The sequence below is a fragment of the Anser anser genome, assembly GCF_964211835.1.
Source record: "Anser anser genome assembly, chromosome: 1".
Taxonomy (NCBI): domain Eukaryota; kingdom Metazoa; phylum Chordata; class Aves; order Anseriformes; family Anatidae; genus Anser; species Anser anser.
Window position 1 is genome coordinate 184,074,272 of NC_139720.1, and position 13,374 is coordinate 184,087,645.

The 13,374-nt window shown below is 38.3% G+C and overlaps 1 protein-coding gene across 5 annotated transcripts in view; it reads left to right on the forward strand.

Moving 5' to 3' along the window:
* RNASEH2B (ribonuclease H2 subunit B) overlaps positions 1-13,374 on the forward strand; it is a 43,825-nt gene that overhangs the window by 17,800 nt on the left and 12,651 nt on the right. For 3 of the 5 annotated variants that reach the window (XM_083810189.1, XM_083810187.1, XM_083810185.1), the window contains exons 4-8: positions 570-646; positions 3,223-3,343; positions 8,545-8,609; positions 9,831-9,936; positions 12,912-12,990. In XM_083810189.1, coding sequence (XP_083666315.1) covers positions 570-646; positions 3,223-3,343; positions 8,545-8,609; positions 9,831-9,936; positions 12,912-12,990 — 448 coding nt within the window. The remainder of the gene's footprint in view (positions 1-569; positions 647-3,222; positions 3,344-8,544; positions 8,610-9,830; positions 9,937-12,911; positions 12,991-13,374) is intronic. The other 2 variants (XM_083810188.1, XM_083810186.1) reach the window with 1 other exon arrangement.

Sequence of the window (13,374 nt, forward strand, 5' to 3'; positions counted from 1 at the left end):
CTTCTTTTGTAATTTTGAATAAAACACACAGGAACATTTTCCGATCTGTTGCAGTGTATTTTGTTCTATTAGGAGACTATGTGCAGATTCTCCCCTTACAAATGAAACACAGCTCTAACTTAACTATCTGTTGAAATTATTTCTTGCACGGCCATCCTCTGCTGCCAGCATGGTGTTTTCTTGCACGGTGTTTGGGGTGAAGTATACTGGGTCTATCTGGTATCCCAGAACAATATTCTGTTACACCCAAATCTGCCAATAGAGGGCAGCTTTAATTTTGCTGTTTTTATTACAGTCCAGAAAAAGGGAAAACTGAGAGTGCTTGAAGCCAGAAGACCTGCAACAGAGCTTGTGCTTTTGTTTGGCAGAGTTGAGAATTGAGCTCTCTATATTTTTAACGTAAAATCACAAATACTATTTTCTTGCCCATTTTACCGAAATACTGGATTACTTAACATAAAAAAATCCGCTCTTCTTGCCCACGGTCCTGACAAACATCCTAAAAAATGGACAAGCAATATACTCATGCCTCTTGGTACTAAACTTACTCTTGTATATCTCTCACTTAGATGGGCGCCTGCTGTTCGTGACGCCGATGGACCCCTTATTCCTGATACTTTATTACCTCATAAAAGCAGACAAGGAGGTACGCCCGCTTAATTTTTTCACTGGAATTCTCAGGAGAAAGCATTAGCTCTGTCTTCATTTTCTGCAGAAGTTATGTTAATTTTACCAACAGGGACTTCCATATTATGGGAAATTTAATTTGCTTTTAAAACAGAGATGGCCACCCTAGACATACTTCTGTTTTCACCATTTTTTTTGGCCAGTAAAGTATATTCCAGGAATCAGCTTGCAATCTGAACAAAACCTAATCCCCTCTTTGTAAAAGAAGCAGAGAATCTTTTGTCCTTTTGTGAGAACCGATCCTCGAACCATTGAATTTAAAATGATAGATGTCATCAGAATAAAACAAACTAGAGCCCTTCCTAAGGAGTAGGTGAATCACTCTGAGAAACAGGAGAAGAAAGAAAGATGATTTTGGATGCTATGGGAGATGAAAAAGAAACATTTCTGTGGGAGTTTGAACTTGAAAAGAAACATTGCCTTTTTACAAACAGTATTTGTAGAGCTGGTGTATCATGCAATAGCAAAGGGATAACCAAGTATCCAAAAGATGATTAATAAATGGGTTAATCAATTTATCTAGGGTGTTGCAAAACCTTACTTAAATATCCAACGTGTATCAAAACTCCTAGGCAATATTATTGATTTATAGTTTGTAATGTGCCTGTGAAAAGAGAGCATAAAATAAAAATGTTAATCCTCGTTTTTTATTTCATGGGGTCAATAATTTCACTTTATGCATCCTAAGAGGTTTTCTTCTAAGAGCATTTCCTATCAAGTGGCTTGCTATTTTCTGCTTAAGGTTGCAGGTGGAGAATGCAGGAAAACTGTTCTTGTATGTTGAAGAAGTAAAGTCCTACTAGACATTTGTAATAGTAACCTATTGTTATGCAATTACTTCTAAATAATTTATGGTGTAGGGTGTGCCAGTGTGTTCAGATGTTCTGTGGTCTGTTCCTGCTCTAGGGTGTCCCATCAGAAGAAGTCATTGCACAGGAATAGTTGAGCTGTTTCTCTCAGTATTGCACTCTGTTTGAATTCAGCACTCCTTTGAAAGCTTTATAAACCAAACTTAAATTAGGCAAACAGTAAACCTCCTGTGTCAATGTGACAGAGTGCTGAGGTAGCCTGAATAAAGGATGACTGTTGCTGCTGTTTTCTCTGCATTGGAAGCATCCAGTACTGCCATTTGCTTCTTAGGTACATTGTTCTGGAAGGGTTTTCTAAACCAGGCATGGTGCCTGGTAAGTTTGTAGAGCTGTTATGGGTTCCTAAATAAGGACGAATGCATTCCTGCAGTTCCCTGCCTAAATTACTGTATTCTTCAGTAAACCAAAGTCTTGAGGATTTTGTGGCAGATGTCTCAAGCAAGGCCAACTTGAATACAGCACGGTCACTTCTGGCTTGAACTAATGAGTAATTAAGGAGGAGGTAATTAAGATACCTCCTGAGTATTGTAGAATCATTCTTTGCACCATCCTCCAGTTTTGATAGTGTGATGCAGGGTTGCTTAAGTGTCCCTAAGCAGAGCCATCTCCTATCCAATCTTAGTTTAGGCTCTGTGTTGCTGCACAAGGTGAACATGGCTGTCTGGCTTCTGGACACAAAGTGGTTTGTGCAGGTAAGTTATCCATGGGAGACAGTTCATTGAAGCTTTATTTCTGCCCCTCATAACCTTTTTGCCATTGTAATTGTACCTTTTCATTTTCAAGAGAAACAAATTGAAATTCATTGTTTTGTGGTGTTTTTTTTTTTTAAATCTTATTTAACAGCGGATGGTTATTTTTATGAAGCCTCTGACTGTTTAGTAAGAGGATTAATTAATAATGAAAACAGTTTACCCAAGTGCTTTTTTTATACTGACCGCTGTAATGACTTCAGCCTTGGCTCCTGAGACCTTGCGCTCTCCAAGGATGGAGAGCTCACTGAGTCTTTGTACTGATGCGCTAAAGGAGCTTTCCAAAGAGAAGGCTGCCAGTTGTGCCAAACTGTGCTGAATGATTATGCATTGTTTGGCAACGACAAGATTTGTTTGATGGTTCTGTCATGTGTGGGGCTATTTAAGTTGTGCCAAAATCGCTTTATATGCATACTGTGGCCAAACTGGAATTGACTTTGCAGAGGTGAAAGGTTAATACTGTGTTCCAGAAGCTGCCCTGCTCCTTTGAGATTTATCTTTTATGGAAGGAAAAGCAAAATTTGAATGGAAGTTATGACACTGGGTTTAATCCAACAGGTTTTGGTCTCAAACACTATTGGCACACACTGACTACTGTGTCTTATGTCATCTTCCAAAAAATCTCGCTGTACTTCACATTAGCTTCTCCCCATGTTGTTTTAAATTTGGGCTCTTTAGTGCAGTAATTGAAGAGTTCAGCATTTTGCAGATATTTACTGTTTTGAAGTAAATATTTATAGTTTGCTTTGTAATCAGTTTCTAAATGTATCATGTGGTACCGTTCAAAATATGATCTTCTTTAAATACTTTATTTTAAAACTGTGGCAATTGCATGCATATATATTTCTATACATGCGTATATATATATGTCTTAACATTGTAATAATGCTTTTATTGTTCCTTTGATGTATTTTCAGCAGCAAGGAAAGTTCCAGCCACTGGATCAAGTTGTGCTAGACTCAGAGTACCCTTATTGCCCGTTGCTGCTGAAGTGTGCAGATGTTAAACAGTCCATACATCATGTAACGGAAGAAAAAGGTGAAAAGATTTGGGCGGGGGAGGGAGGGAAGGTTGGATTTATTAGTGCTACTTCATTACAAAATAGATTTAAGTACTGTTTTTCACTTTACTTAAGGTGCTGGATGAAGCTGTATTTTAAAAGCAGAAGTTTAGGCTTAAAAGTCTTCGTTACAGTATTGTGAATAGTAGAATGTGGATCTCAGATTATCTGCTTTAACTCTAAAATAGTTGTGCAGTCTTCCAGCTTGGTGGCATAAAAATGATAAACTGATCAGAGATGGCTATGTGCTATGAACTTTCTTTGCCTTTTGATAAAAGTTTTATTTCTTCCTGAACTCTTTCTTTAGTGTAGCATAGTCTTCTGTGGAAGAAGTGAAACCATTGTCCATGTGGCTTTTTTTTTTTCCCTTTGTAGCAAAGCATTCAAACAATAAGCAGAACAAAGCTCAAGAAGAGAGAATATACTGCTGAGATAGGAGAGCACAAGTTTTCTAGCTTTGCATAATTTATTGTGGGATTAAGTTTAAAGACTTAATTTTATTTTTATTTTTTACATGCATACCTTGATTGGGATGCATAGCTATGTGAGAGAAAAGCTGAACGGAAGAAAATAGCAAAGTACCAATTCTATACATAGTGCCCTCAAGCTTTGTCCAGAATTCCCTTTGGTACAGGGGGCTCTTATTTTGAGGACAATATATACTTTCTAGGGAAGAGAAAGGGGCATTACGTAATAATTTTTGCAGCTTGGCAGACCTGCAAAAGATGCAAATCTCCAGTTTTTACGTTCAGTCCTATAAAGGGCATTATGCTTCTGTTTGCTGACTTTCTGATAGTGGAGTTCTACCTGTACAGGAATTTGAGAACACTGAATCTACCACCAAGTGAAAAAACGTTAACTGTCTGACCCTTTACGTGTATAGAGCACCTCCAAATAGTAGAGGTACACAGATTAAAATTAGAAATATTAGAAGTATTAGGAATTAGGAATTAGAAATATTAGGAATATGCTCTCATGAAGCACTCTGCCATTGTTGATACATATGTATAAGAAGAAATATCTAGCTGTTCCTCTACAGATAGGCTGAGGAAGGGTGATAGAAGACGAAAATGCTGCTGAGTAAAATGCCAGACCTCTTTTAGGCTGCATAGAGCATCAAGATAGGAGACTGTGAGCTTTTCCTGAAGGATTTAGATGTACAAGCTCAAATATTTCCTGTATGATATGGTACATATGCATTAACACAGAGCAGTTACTTCCCCAAAAGAATCAATTTGAACTTCAGGGCAGGACGCGTTTCCATTGAAAATGATCACTTTAACAAGACAGCAGGAAATCTGGGCAGTGAGACAATTGTTACATTTTGCTGGGACTGGGGTAGTTGGAGTTATGTGCTGTCCTGGATTTCCAAAAGAACCTTCGGAAAGCATTGAGTTACATTCAGTGTCAGTGGGAGCAGGCAACCCTTTTCTCAGGGTGGATTCTGACTTTCAAGAAGGCTTCTTTAAGACAGATGCATCTGAACTACAAAACCGCTTTTGCCTTCCCATGGAGTGATAAATGCTTCCAGTAAAAACTAATATTAAACTTCTAGGCGATTACTGTCCCCTACAACTTGTCCGATACTGGCTAAGGAGCTAGGGGGCAAGAGGGGATACTAAACTTCTGCCCTTCTGTCTCAGAAGGTGAAAAATCCCACCAGATTCTCTTGACTGTCAAACTAAGAACTCTGCATAGGAATATACGGCAAAGCCAGCGTTATTTTTCTGAAGAGGCACTTTCTCCAAACAGCAACGCTGCCTCTGGGTGGTATTAGTGTTTCCTTTTTAACAGCAAAATAATAACTAAGCATATAGATTTGCCATAGACAAGATCTTATATCTTAGTCTAACCTCTGTATCCATTCTGAAATCGTATTTGCGGTTGTTGTCCACCAGAGCATTGTTTGATAGACTGTATTGGTAGATAGTAGTGAAAATTCTTTACTGCTTGGTTTTGGTTTTTGTATTGGTGCTTTTCATAATGCATTATGTACACCAATCAGTTTGGGACATTTTGCCAGGAAATGATATTAACTGCTCAAGAAGTTACTTTCATTTCCTGTTTTTTTTTGTTTGTTTGTTTGTTTTGAAACATAATGGACAAGGATTGCTGTCAATATTAATGCTGTGTGTGCTTGCATGCTCTGGCTGTATGTGATAATCTTGGACGTGTACCTGCTGCTGCTTTTCTTGTTCGTGTTTGGGTTGGGTTGAAAGTAACAACATTAGGCCTTGCTCTTAGGATTTCTTTCACTTTTTTAGAACGCCAAACCTACAGTTATGCAACAGACACATCAGTGCTTGCCTGCCTGTCATGCACAGGTCACCGTTCTGTTCATTCCCTTTCTATGTGTTTCATATTCACATCTCTTTTATTGCCTGTAAAAAATACCAATATTATGACTAATGTACTCTTTTCTAGCTCTAAGACTTGTCTACTACATAGCCTTTCTCATTTAAGGAGCAGGGCTTTAGGGCAAGAAGTATCTGTTGTGTTCGGTCTTCTGCGACTCTGATCCATTTGGCAGAACCTAACAACATAATTATTTCACTCTTAATTTAATCTTAAGACTTTTAACATCTGTATAACAAATTCTTACCCTAGAGCACTCACAGTTTACACTTACTGAATTAGCAGAAACTCCACTTTCCCTGGCCTCAGTGTTGAAGGGCACTGAAAATTCATTTTGCTGGATTAAATTCCCATTTACCTGCTTTAGTAGTTGGGGAAAGGGTGTGTTACAGCTTGCTGAATCTGGGTGAGGCAGGTTGTTTGCTAATGAATTCAAAGATTGGATAAAGAGTACAATAGAGAAGGATTAGGAAAGGGTTATGAACTCCCAATTCTAGAGCGTTACTCTTTGTTTCATTTTGCAAGGCAAAAACTGCACTGTGATCTTGTCTGATGTGATTAACATGAAGAGCCAAGAAAACTTACCTGATTAGAATAACTAAGTAATATTGCCAAGCTTGTATTCCCAGAAGGTAGGAAAAAAGGGGCCATATGAGTTTCTGAGTTATGGAAAACACTGAGAAAATGGATGTTAAAATGTGCTTTAGGCAGTTTGCTCAACAATACATCAGGGAAACTTCCAAGTCTACATAGCGATTACCCGATCGCTGAACATATTATTTAATTGTAGAACCACTTATATTCCATCTGTATTTCTCAAACCCAATCTTTCCAGATGTCTCAGACCAGTTTTATAGGCACCAGACACATTAGGGAACAAAAGGCTTTCCAATATATACTCATATTATCAAACATAGTCGCTAACTCTCACCAATATCAAATGTGCATCACATGTTAAATCCACGTTCCAATATTGAATCCTTTTGTCAGCAGTTTGTGACTTTCATAACTCACTTTAATTCTTCAGAGGTCTCAAATATTGTCAGTTTCTAGAGTTTAATAGTCAAAACTGTCAAGCACACAAAATGTTTTCAAACAAAGTGATCTCTGAAGGGTTCAGCGTAATTATTTTTCACATGTTTTAATGAAAATGGCTTCACAGTTCTACGTTTCCTTTCTCTAACTGAGTCACTCTGAATCATGCTGTTGTGGGGGAGTCTGCCTGGGAATCTGGACTAGAATTACTTTTCAGCATGGGCTGGGGGATGGTGGCAGGAGGATGTCCCTTCCTCGAACTTTCTCCGATAAGAGAGGAATCCGGTAATCGTACTCACTGTGCTTGGCCCAAACCATGTTAGCTCTTCGAGAAGCAGGTTCAAGCATACAGACAGTCTCCCCCAATTTCTGCTGCTTCTCTTTCAGAGCCATTTAGAAACTTCAAAGTCCTGAAGGCTGCAGCCAGTAATGTCACAGCTGCAACTTTACCTGCAACTCATCAACTGCACGAAGCAAAGTGTATATTAGTATTTTTTTCCTTTTTGCTATGAAGAATCTTTTGCATTTTACTCTTCTACAGCTGTTGTGTTGAGATAGACTTAAACTTTATCTTGTAAACAGCTTTCCCTGACCTCTCCGTACCCCCTACCATGCATACACAAAGAGCACATAATAGTTAGATATTTGTATGCAATTTGGAAGAGCCAAGATAAACCCCAAAGAAGGAAATGCTGAAACAATCATAAATAATGTTGTTGTTTGCAAGGGGAGAAGGAAACTCTATGAACCTAGTGCTGGAATATGATACTGGGTCAGTAAATGACATGAAACAGATGTATGTATTTATGGGAACGGTATACAGGAGATTAAAAGCTATTGAAATACCTGTTAAAGAAATAGATTCAAACACAGTGGGCTCTGAAATCTCCTGTGTAATCTTACTAGGCATTTTGTTCCATTTCTAAAATGGAGCACTGTGAATTAAAGCTCAATAATTTTTATCCTGAAATTTCCATGAGCTTTTGCAATTTTCTCTCTCCTTTGCCTCAGCATCCTGACTCACATATGTTCGTGGTACCCTAGTTATCACAGGGGAAATACTTTTTGAAATTCTTATGTCATCGAGTTAATTTATGTTGCTCAATAAATCATAAATGAATCATGTACTTCCTCCCACTAGGAGTGTGTTTCATTATTTTAGCTCTTTATTTTCCTTTGACACTGTATTAAAGTACGCAAAAGGAGGATAGAAGTAAACTTCTACCATAGTCACCCTGTGAAATGAGAGCAGAGAAATGATAGGAAAAGAGATTATTGAAAGGTCAAATCGTTTGTCTTCCCTACCCAACTCTCCTGACCCCCTACTAGGTGCTGGAATTAATAAACCAAAGATTTAAGATACTATGTTGTGGGTGCTTGTCTGTTTTTTTGCAGTCAGGCAAACAATGTTTTATGTTGCAAAGTGTGTAGTTACAATGACCAGTCTGGTGACACAGGGTAGTGAAGGTTTGGCAAATTACAAGGGCTTGAGAAGAGCCTTACTGAATTCAGGCAGCCCAAGATTACCCATATATAAATAAAATATGAGCTTTGCTGGATTAGGGCCTAATTAAAGATTGTTAGGTTGTTCAAACTTATGCATATCAGCTCAGTCTGTTTATTTTTCCATGTTTCCAATATTTTTGAAACTTTTTGCCCTGATATCAAACATGTGCAAGCTGCAAATTAACTTCCGTGCTCTGTCTACAACTCTGAAGATTTTAAGTGTATTGAAAATGCAATCTAAACCAGTCATGACTTTCTTCCCCTTTCTTGGTTTTTATCTCAGAGATTGGCAGTCAGAAATTTCACAAGTACAGCCAAGAGAAGACATTGAAGTGGTTAAAGAAAAAGGTATCATGTTTCTATTTTGCTTTTTAAATTGCTTTATGTTTAAATCGAAAATGCAGATTAGTTTGTCCATATCTGTATTTGAGCCATGTGGCATCCCTCAGTTAAAGTACATGTCCTGTGCAAGAAGGATAGACAGCACACCACAGTTGCTGCATGCAGGAGTGGGATGAGGTATTAGAGAAATGGCAGGTTTGTTACATTTCTCATTTTGATGGGGCTGGCGTGAAAGAGATTTGAAGTGGGGAGGCAGGAGAAGAAGCTGAAGTTGAGTTTATTGCTGTGCTCTGTGGGCTTTGCACGAAGTGAGGGGCTTATTTCTTGCCTTATCTGCTTTGCCAGTGGGCCAGAGGAAGGCTTTAAGAGTTTCTCCTTGCAACTTTTAAATTCTGCCATGCCCTAAAGCTGGACAGATAGTCCAGCTTGGTTTTGTGCTGTAAATGTGATCCCTCATGAAGTCTTGGCAGAGTCTTTCATAACGGTCCTGATATGGTTGCTGCTATCCTAATCCCATCACATTCTTCAAGAAGTCAGTACAGTATGCTGAAAAGAAATAACTCTTATGACTAAGTTCAGTGTTGTCTGTGTTTTGGTATAAAGAAGGTATATCTAATTTTACACATAGATGTGCCTCTATTATGATGCTACTTTGTAGAAAAAGATCGTATGCATCATATGTGGCTGGGAAACCTTAAATTAGTCAACATGAGCAGAAAATCTGGTCTGCTTTCTGCAATGATGAAGCTAGGGGTTATCTCCTTTCCAATGAATGCCTGAGTGGTTGAGCAGGCGCCTGCTTGTGTTGAAAATTTCTTTGCCAGTGATCTCTGTGTTAGGTACAGTATCTCAGTGCCCTGTAATGTTCTTAATCTTTGATTTCCATCGGGGCTGCCTTTGCAGTCCAACTGGGTTGGGGCATTCTGTTCTTCCAGCAGGTGTATTTCTCACCTGTATAAGGGTGGCTGTTACATCTGAAAAGCTCATCGCATCTTAGGGTGCCACAAAACTGGTGCTGTGTTGCCAAGGCAACACGTTCAAAAACGGGCTAGCTTTGTTGCGTTTTTGAGCTCATATGCTAGTCATTACAAATGTATATTAAATTTCACCACAGTCCATAACTTGAGTGTTTTATATGCTTGAAACAAAATTACAAGAGCTTTGTCACTGCATTAATGTGTGCATAACAACACTGATATAGACATTTCTTTCTGTGGTTTCCTATAGGTCAATCAAACAGTGAAAGCACTTAAAAGCAACAATATATCTGTAGGTGAAAGGGTACAGGCAGCTACGTTTATCAGCGGTAAACAGATCACAGATGCTGAAGAAGGTAAGAAAACTAACCATTGTAAGCGCTGTAATGAATTCAGTTTTTGTGAAACAGCATACCTGCAGATAAAACACATGATTAGCATTTAAGATGGACTGAAACTGGTCTCTGCAGTGAATGTATTCCTTGCACAGAAAAATCCATGCGTGTTGTGGCTGTGTCTCTTGACATTTCTTGAGTTCTTTGGTATCTTCATCAGGGGGGCATTGACATTAGATCTCAACTGGGGTTCTTTTAGCTTCTCCTTAGTTTACAGAGAAGATGTTTTCTCAGTGAAATATATGCTGAAGTGCTTTACTGAACTGAGACCATACGTAATATGTATGAGTATCCACACAATACAAGTCTCTGTATTAGAAAAGACTATTTTTTTATTAGTATGCAAATGCTGTTGATAGAAGTCTCCTAAAAGAAAACGGATGGTAGGAAGACACAGTCATAGACTAAACATTACTTTGTGACAAATGGACAGAATACGTTTGCACACTTATTCAGGGCAAAAACTTCAACAGTGTATGTATATTAAATCTCTCTGAAAGTGACAGTGCTGGTACCAAAAAGTCTGGAGTGATCCTGCTTCCTTCTAGTCACCCTTTTGCTGGGGAGGGCAGCATCCTGAATGTCACTGGGATATGAAGTTGTGTAGAGAAACCTGAAAATGGACGTTAATGGAAATTAAGAAAGGTTCGGAACAAAACGAACAAAGGCAAATTGCTTCTGATTACTAAGACATTCAGAAGTCTGCATGCCATTGAAAAATAAGGAAAACAAAGCAACTTGCTGACGAAGTGGAAAATGAGTTACCAAGTAATGATATCAAAGGAAACAACATAAATGAGATTTAAGAGGCAGCTCGACAGTTTTATAGAACAGGGATTGTAATATATGGTTTTTAAAGAGAGACAAAGCTGCAAAATTTGTAAGTTACTTTAACTTTACAGTAGCTTTTTACCCTTTTTCCCTACCCCTACTTCTTTAAAGAAATGGAAAATTGTCCTGTGCTGACACTGACAGTCTTGACTATGCCTAAATACTTTGTCTCTGAAATGAGTAATCAAATAGCTAATCTGTAGTGTTTTTTCCACCTTCCTGCTTACTTACAAAAACATGCATATACTTTTCTTTTTAGATGTATAGATTTAAAAGAGCAGCATTCAAGTAGGGAATACCAGGGTTTAAAAATAGGTAAGTTTTGGAGGCAGTCCCACTGTATACAGCAAGGTGAATGACAGGAAGTCAAATGGACCTTACTCAACACTTATTTTTAATAAGCCTAATTTTCTTGTCTGATCCTTTCACTGCCATGACAGTGCAATTTATTTCGGTAGAGAATTTCTTCTTGCATAAGGGTATTATGAAATTTCAGTACCTCATGAATAGATGGGTATTGTAGTTAGCTTTTACAGATGTTGTAGGGCAAAAACCTGGGATGATATAATGAGTGCAAGTGGGAAAGGAGGGAAGATTCAACATAGGAAACCTGAATATTTCGCTAGGAAGACAAAGAAGGGAGGTGTACAAGTATTCCTGGTGTTTGACAGGAGGTTAATAACAAAGCAAGGCTAAGGTGAGACCAGAGTACCTGGAAGGCAAACAGTGGTATTTTAAAATTGGTAAAGGAAGTCAGTGAAGATTCCTTCAGGGCAGAAATATAAAGAAAATTGATTTCGTATTTGGGTTACAATAGCAGTTGATCAGGCCTCGCCATTCAGTGTCATAATGCAAAGAGTGAAATGACGGAAATATTTTTCTTAAGAGATAAATTGGTCATATTAAGTGCAGAGGTAAAGTTGTCTTGGATTGAAATTATTTATTCTTCTCTTCTTCTCTCCTGACCCTAAAATGGGCTTAGGGAGTGACTAAGACTTGATGAATTGAGGCAGTGGAGGGAAGAGAAGTGCAGACAGGAGATACTGTGAGTTTGATGCTAGTCCGATTGAAATGCATATGCTGGTGTCAGTTTGTTAATGCTTTCTGCTTCAGTGCCAATTTGCATTGGGCTTTTTAGATATTCAAAAAAAGGAGGAAACTCTCTGATGCAGAAAAAATAGCTCTTCACTACCCTGAGGCCAGTTTACCATGTACCTCTTAACTCTCTAAGGGTGCAGTCATACAAAAAGATAGAGCTGGCCTATTGTAGATGGAATTTGGAGGTGAGATTTTAGCTTGATGTGTGTCTGGCAAATACTTCCTGTGCACGGATAAAGTTACTCCCTAGCAGCCCCAACAACAGCAAGTTTGAAAGTTCCAGCCCATGATCAGTAAGTGTGAGTGTAGAACGTGACCGGAAAAGATCTGGTTTAGGACTTCATGTTATAAAAGGGTCACTTTTTTTTTCCCGTCTCTCAGAAAAAAACATTTATAGCAGCAGTGCCCTGTACTGAAAACAGCTTCTAGTAGTTCATATTTCCACAGATAATTATCCTGTCTTGCCAGTGATGTTTAGATAGGCCTTGGCATTTTCCGTAATGTACTGAAATTAAGTACAAGACTTTGAAATAGACTCATTGTCTCATCTAATTGTTTTCAGTTGAAGCCAGAAAATGTACTTTAGTACTGAAGCGCTTGCCAAATAATTGTAAGATCCAGATGCTTTAAAATTAATGATTGCATGTTCTGTTGAGTCAGCTTTTTACTTTTGCAGGTTTTTAAAATTTAATTTATTCGGAAAAATACATGATATCTAGTATTCTCAGAAAGTGAACAGCTTTTGTAAAGTACATACAGCAGATATTAATAACATGTGCTGACAAAGTGAGTGTAGTAAGTCTTTACTTTTTAAATAAACCTACAAGTGTCATGTAACATAAACTACTCAACACAGAGAACCATCACAGTGTATCCATTAGAAGTCTCTTACTATTAGTTCAACCTTATGATTTATGGTAGTGCATACAACATGGCTAAGACAGCATGACTATATAATGTGAATGTTCTTTTTCTTATTCTTTTCATTCCCTGTCCTGTTCCTGAAGACTATGTACGGTATGCCCACGGGTTAATATCAGAATATATTCCTGAAGATCTGAGTAAGGAGCTGTCAAAATACTTAGGGTAAGTATTGTTCCAGCTAGCTGCTAGTTTTATGTGGCATGCATTAATATCCTTTTGGTCACTTCTATTGAATGCTGATGTTTGGTCATCAAAGTTACAGTGAATAATACAATTTTCCCTATTCACTCAGTGGTGTGGGGTTTGAGTTCACGTATGTAACCCGTGCTAGTTTATACTTAAATCTGTAAGGTGAGCGTGTCCTCATGCTGGTGTTCTCATCCAGCAGCAGCATTTGTTTGGGGTATCACTGGGACCATGTACTTTCCCCTCCATTCAGTTCTGTTCATTGTGTTCTGTTGTTGTGGCCTGTAGAAGAAATGCGCAGTTTACACCTCAGAAGTCCCATACCTTAACAGTTTGATTGCAGAGGTGTTATGTGCTCTG